Raw genomic sequence first — 7,288 nt, 5'->3', positions numbered from 1 at the left:
CTCAGTCCTAGACCCCCATTTGTCTACTGCAATCAGAAGAATACACGCCAAGAGATCACATGAATGCAGTTGAAATATTATTATCATGTTCATTTCTTCCACTTAACAGTGTTCTTCTCAACCAAATAACTCACTTTGCAATATGGCTTGTTGTAAGTACAACTTTAAATTGGAGGTTTTGAAATGTCAAGAGAAATTAAGTTTGTCAATCACATACTCATTTAAATTTTTTATTTTCTTGTAGATAAATATGGATGATCAGAAGGACCAAAAAAATAGGAAAGAAAACCCAGATAAAAAGAGGCATGTATGGAAATCTTCGGAGGACAAAATACTTCTCACTATAATGAAAGATCGAACTTTACACGGAGGGAAAGAAGGAACATGTTACACAAAGAAAGCATGGTGTGATATCTTAGAACAATTCAATGATTCAAGAGTAGACAAACTTGAATTAGAACAATTGAAAAATCGCCATAAGTACTATAGGAGTTGCTATGCTGCCATGGATAGACTTCTTAAACTGACTGGATTTGGTTGGGACGACGATGACAAAATGATAAAAGCTCCAGAAGAAACTTGGGAGGAACTAATTGAGGTAAGTTTGTGCGAGTAGGATTCATATCAAATTGGTATATTATATTTATTAAAAAAAAATTAACAACTTGCGGAAGGATAAGTCACTCCAAGAATATCGAGAAAAGGTGTGGCCTAGTTGGGAAGATCTTCAACAAATATGTGCTAGTTCAACAACATCTGGAGTTGGTGCTGTATCTAGCAAAGGGAAAGATGGTTCATGCACAACTAAATCATCTCAAATTGATCTCAATAAGGATGTTGAAGTACATGAAATCGAGTCTGATGAAAACAATGGCTCCCCTGGTGTGTTCACTAAGAAGTCGACAGCCATTGAGCCAGAAAAAAGGAAATTCCCTGGAAGTGGATCAAAAGAAACTACAAGAGGACAAAACGTACAGCTGATGATGCCATAACAACAATTGATCGTCTTGCAGATGCATCACTCAGCATTGCTGAAGCAAAGAAAAAAACAGCAGAACAAAATGACACTTACTCGGTTAAATCATGCATGTCAGTATTAAATAGTATGGGTAGCCTCGATGCCAGCACAAAACTGAAAGCAGTAAAATCATTTACAGATGGTGACAAACCCACCATTTTCATTGAGATGGATGAAGAAACTCGAAAGCTTTGGATTCTTGATCCTTAGTTATTTTGTAATACACCATTATTTGATTTCAGTAATTGTCGTTTTATGTATTTAGAGAACAATTTCCATTGCTTTTTCTGTCACTTTGTGTTGCAACAATCATCTGTACTTTCAGTTTGAGAAAGTTCATTTCCAACTATTTTATATATCTTATAAAATATTATTCTAAGATGATACAATCAATAGTGTACACTGTGCAGGGAACCATGAACAGTTTGTATGTGCTAGATGATGAATTTTCTGATTCCGAGCAAGTTCTTATTAATAACATTTCTGCAGTGTCCGTGTTTCGTGATGTGTTGTTCACAAGGTTATTCAAAACACCTCGTAACACCTCCATATTAACTGGTGCCCAGAAAACAAAAGAGTTGCTAGAGGGACATCCAGTTAGATTTTACAAACAAATTCGTCTTGAGAAGCACATATTCTACTTGCTGCGAGATGCTTTGTGTGAGAGAGGCTTACTGAAGGATACAAAGCGAATGACAATGGACGAACAACTACTCATGTTTCTACATACCATTGGTCACAATGTTAGGAACCGTGTCATCCAAGATAGATATCAGCATTCTGGTGAACCAATCAGCCGACACTTCAACATTGTTTTAGATGCCATAAATGGGTTGCGTGATGTTTGCATAACAGATCCAAGGAATGAAATCCCAGTGAAAATATTGGGTGATGCAAGGTTCTACCCATATTTCAAGATATTTTCCCATCGCAAACACATGTTACTTTTAAATATGATTAAATACTATGTCATGGAAACTTAAACTTCATTGTTTGACTAACAAAAATCCCAACAGAACTGCCTAGGAGCAATTGATGGGACACACATTGAGGCAAAAATCAGGCTAGATAAGCAAACTCCTTATAGAAATAGGCATGGTTACCCCTCTCAAAATGTAATGGCAGCAGTGTCATTTGACATGACATTCTCATATGTCGCTGCTGGATGGGAAGGTTCTGCGTTAGATCAAGCAGTTCTAAGATGGGCTGTTACTAGTGGGGGTTTTGTTGTTCCTGAAGGTAAAAGTTCAAACATATGAACTATATATTGATTAATCTTATTACATAAAGATTCTGACCGTGCTATCAAACCTTACGTGCAGGTAAATTTTATCGTGTTGATTCTGGATATGCAAATACTCCAAAATTTATTGCCCCGTACCGTGCAGATCGTTATCATATTGCTTCTTTTCGTGGAAGTAATCAACGATATACTAGTGAGAAAGATATGTTCAATCATCTGCACACACAACTACGAAATGTTGTTGAGCGAACTTTTGGTGTTCTAAAAGCTCGCTTTCCAATTTTAAGTAGGAAAGGAGGAATTCCTTATCCATATAAAACACAAGTCAAGATTGTTATGGCTTGTTGTATTATCCACAACTTCATCCGGAAGGTTAATCATCATGATGAGTTGTTCGAGCTTTATGAGCATGGGGAAGCACAACAACATGTTGACCATGGTGATCAGCAAGTTAGAGGGCAAGCAAGAGAAGATGAACGAGCTGCTGGTGAGAGAGTTCATGCAGGCATTGCTCGACAATTGTGGAGTAATCATCAACAGCATTCCACTCAACAACCAGAAGATGATTGAGCATTACAATATTATTTTTTAAATTTTATTTATAGATTCATTACAATAATAATTGTTACAATTTTTCATCAATTTATAGGTTCCAAAACTTCCCGTTCTGTATTACAAGATGATAGTAATGCTAAATTATTTTATGTACAACTATGTGCAATAAATTTGTCATTCGATAAGAAAAATGGCTCCCAGCTCAAATAATTCGACCTTGAAATGCAAACAAAGAAGAAATGTTTACCTACTCCGCCGAATCATCGTCCTCACGCTTGACCTCCAGCCCCGACATGGCCGCTATCAGGGTGGGCGGCGTCGAGCACTCTTTTGAGATCTGAACTTCCATGTACGGACGCTGCTGGACGGCCAGCATCAAGGGGCGGCGTACATCTGGGATGAGCTCGAGAAGAACCTATCCCCGAGCAAAGCCTATGCAGGGCCGATGAGGGAGGTCGCCCAGGGGCGGCGGACCTACGGGATGAGCTCGAGGAGCAGATCTCGCCGAGCAGAGCCTGTACGGGGACGACCAGAGTCGGCCTAGGCGACCAGGGAAAGCCTCCGCGCGCGGAATCGTCGAGGCCGTCCCGACGAGAGGAGGGCGCCGGTGTCTGGCGGTGAGGACAAACGACGGAAGAGGAATCACAGGCTGGAGCGGCTGGAGTCGAAGCTTTTGGGAAGTCATCGTCAATGGCCAAAATCGGGGAAAGAAAGAGAGAGAAGGCAAGGGGAGGAAGTGAATCGGTATCCTCCTATCCAAACAAGGAAATGTATACAAGCCAGTTTTATCCTTTCCAAACCCAAACGTGTTTCTATGTAAATTAGTTATCCAAAAATTCATTAGCAAAACCGATTTTGCTAAAATCCGGCTACAAACTCGTTTACCATGTATCCGGCCCTATCCAAACAACGCCTAAAAGTGACTTCACCAAGTTTATAAAGGAAGTTATCTTTACCTTTAATACAAACTCATGATGATTCTAATGGTATTCAGTTGATATTCAAGATTGATAAAAAAATCGGTAACTTGATCAAAATTTTCAATTGTTTGACTCTAACAAATCTTGTATCCACTGTATTCTAAAACGAATGGAGTACAAAGAAATAGCAAGGATTCAGTGCAAATGCTAAATGGTGTGATAAGCAGTAACCAGACGTGAGTAACAACAAAATACTCCCTCCCTTCCTTTATATAAGGTGTATTTGTTTTTTGTAAAGTCAAACGAGTGCAAGTTTGTCCGAGTTTTTAGAAAAATATATCAACATTAACAATATGAAATTCATATAATTTGATCCATCATGAAAAGTAGTTTCATATTTTATCTACGAGGTACTACAAATGTTACTTTATTCTATAATCTTGGTCAAACATTCAAATGGTTGACTTGTGCTTATATTCTGGAACGGAAGGAGTATAAAAGAGTGCAACAAGTGGTCAAATCCCTGGTAATTCTAAGGACAAACTGGTTGTGTTACTTATGATGATCAAACGTTCTTGAGGATGTCGGATAATTGGATAGTTGTCAACCTCATATGTGACTTGCATCGATTATTCTTGCTTATTCGGTCTTGTAGGGATATAGCCTAATACTATGTTATGCAAAGCCACCAACTCACGGATACCTATGATTGTGTTCTTAGCGAGCAATCTGCAACTACTAAGATTTATTAAGGTAAACACCCAAGCATAGCCATAACTTCCTCTAGGCCCATATAGGTGAAGTGTCACGCATTCGACTTTCGCATAACACCACTAGAGAATAACAGCGCAACATGATCAACCAATAATCTTTACTGTAAATATATATGAAACTAGACAACTAGCTTTCGCTTGTATCCTCAAGAACACAAGTGAACTACTCACAATGCATCATGGTGAACATATTCAGTGGTAATGATAATTTTATCAATCCAAAAGCAATGATCTTTCACCAATAATACATAAGGCATCAATTACCAATACAACAATTAACACCAACATGCTGTAACAGTAAGCAATTCACACATGATACAAGGATGGATGAGATTAGAATGGGGGTGATGGTGCTGTTGATGGAGATGGTGAAGATGGCTTGGATGAAGATGTCCCCCCTTGATGCCTTGAAGTATGTGATGGCGATTGCTTCAAATTCCCCTGGTCCGATGTGCATATCTGGCTAGAAACAACCTTCTAGATAGAGCCAGGTTTCCACCTCGCATCGGCTGCGGAAACAATCGGAGAAACATGTATATGGAAGAAATTCTTCAAAAGTTACCATATGGGACCAATGGGTCACTAGAGGCCACACGTGGGTGCGCCTAGGCACCCCATGGCCCACCTGACAACCCCCTTCTGGCTCCTGGGATCTTCTTGTGCAAACCTTTGGGAACTAATTTTCTTTTATTTATAGGATCCTAGCAGGGCATTTTCTTCACGATGGTCCAAAATCCACCATGGACAACATAACTGGCAATTATTTCATGGATTTTCTGCATTATAAGATAAACCACCATTAAATTGATGCAAAGGCAATTGAAATGACATAAAAGTAGTATTTATCCTTTTAAATTGTGACGCGAAATGCACATATCATAGTGTAGGTACCGCAAGATAGGTTATAGATATTGGTATGTAACTACATCAAATAAGGATATGCCACATGCCCCTATACGCCAGATGACCTAATTTCGTTAAATCACAATCAATTCTGCTCAATAGTTGGATGTCTCGTCTATTGCTTTCATTTACAGTCAACACACTTTCTCACTTGGTTTCGATAACTACTACGACTATCCAATGCAGCATTGCTATTGGAGTTAATTTTGTCTTTCCATGATCATTCGTACTATTTTTTTTTGATATATCCAAGTTACCTCACTAAGAAATCAAAGGAGCATCCACAGCTGCTTTGAATGGTGGGACTCTCAAAACACCTAAACATGAAAGGGACTGTCTATTTGGTAGTTTACTAATTTAAAATTTGGTACCAATTTTTTCGCACCATATATCAGTGACACATGACACTATCAAGTTGTCTAATTCCCAACTCGATGTCAATCGAAATTTTGCACCATACAAACAACAACACATGTCACTAACAAAGAAAAACATTTTACATAAAACTCTCAATTACAACTTTGCCTGATATGATTTACATGTATTAGAACTTTGTTCAAACAAGTGTAATGGACAACTTATTATTCTAGATAAAGATTTCACAACAAAAAAAGCATAAGGAAAATGTTCTACCAAATTATGACTTTTCACCATGAACTATTCATATAACAAGTGACCCTATTCCTATATTTATCATAATATTAAAAATGCACACTTTTGTAAGCACAATACAATTGTAGTGTAAAAATCACTAATAACATGCAAATATGGACTTGAACTAGTGGCAAGAAAATGATAAAACCCAAAATGGGAAAATAAAAGAAAAAACTAAAATTAAACTAGGGCAAAACCATCATCCATGCTAAAGTTTCTTACTTCAAATAAATAATTAGGTACCAAAGCAACCCACAACTCATCATCAACAAATAAAAAAGCAAAAAACAAATAGGCACAATAAGAGAAGAATTGGAGACTAATAATAAAACCTGATTTGAAGCTGAAAAAGATCATTCAACTAATAAACTAATTCTAATATGATCAGAATGTCTTGTCCTCCTGACTCCTATATGATTAGTAAATATCATGAATTCAAAAGAAAGAGAGTCTAACCCTTGATGGCTAGGATACATTCTCCCCTTCAGATTTCGCCGGTGAGTCTGTGAATTCGTCTCCCTTCTGACTGCCACTCCAGCGCAGTGACAAGGAGGAGAGTGCCGGTGCCTCCACTCCGGTTAGTAGTTTAGATTAGGTTTTTTCAATCCTCGCAGGTGCGGCACTCGGGGAGATGGCGACGCTTCTTCTTCGAGTTTGTCTTCTGGGCTCCGATCCTCCTGGACTTCATCCATCTGGACATAGTCAACGGAGAGCTCCGACGCAGATTCTTGCCGTTTCCTTGGTGCCAGGTGTTTCAGATAATTAAAGGGTTCAATGGTGACGACTGCGGCTCCAGAGGGCTCGTCATTAGAGGCACGTGCACGAAGACTTCTAAACTATCAACGAAACTTATGAAACTAGTTTTGAATCAAAAGAGCCCTCAAGTTTTTTTTTTATTTAGATTGGTGATCCTATTCGTTTCGTGTTGGCGTCACCGGAGCAAACACTCATATTCATCCATCTGTTTCTAATTCTACCCCTGGCAATATCCCCTCTCCTCCGGCCTTCCCTTTCACTCCCCCCTCTTGCGCCGCACGCACTACCCCTCCCCCCCGACCTCGTCGCCGACGCCGCGATGCCGGAGGACGTCGAGATGAATGACTCCGCCCAGCCCGCCCCCGTCGCCGCTCCTGCGGCCGCCGACGCGCCCGCGCCCGCGCCCGCTCTCTCCACCCTGCAGCGTGAGTAGCCCGTCCCTCTCGCCCCCCAGTCCCCCAGTCCC

General features: G+C 39.7%; 1 protein-coding gene and 1 pseudogene across 1 annotated transcript in view; both read left to right on the top strand.

The window, feature by feature from the left end:
• The first annotated feature begins 250 nt into the window (after positions 1-250).
• On the top strand, positions 251-2,831 carry LOC119302559 (annotated as a pseudogene).
• Positions 2,832-7,055: 4,224 nt separating this feature from the next.
• The window catches only part of LOC119302704 (probable 26S proteasome non-ATPase regulatory subunit 3), a 3,634-nt gene continuing 3,401 nt past the window's right edge, over positions 7,056-7,288 (top strand). The window contains exon 1 of the mRNA XM_037579745.1: positions 7,056-7,247. Within this exon, the coding sequence (XP_037435642.1) occupies positions 7,142-7,247 (106 nt within the window). The 5' untranslated portion in view covers positions 7,056-7,141. The remainder of the gene's footprint in view (positions 7,248-7,288) is intronic.

Source organism: Triticum dicoccoides, chromosome 5A, assembly GCF_002162155.2.
Source record: "Triticum dicoccoides isolate Atlit2015 ecotype Zavitan chromosome 5A, WEW_v2.0, whole genome shotgun sequence".
NCBI lineage: Eukaryota > Viridiplantae > Streptophyta > Magnoliopsida > Poales > Poaceae > Triticum > Triticum dicoccoides.
This window is presented reverse-complemented; position numbering and strand designations above follow the sequence as displayed.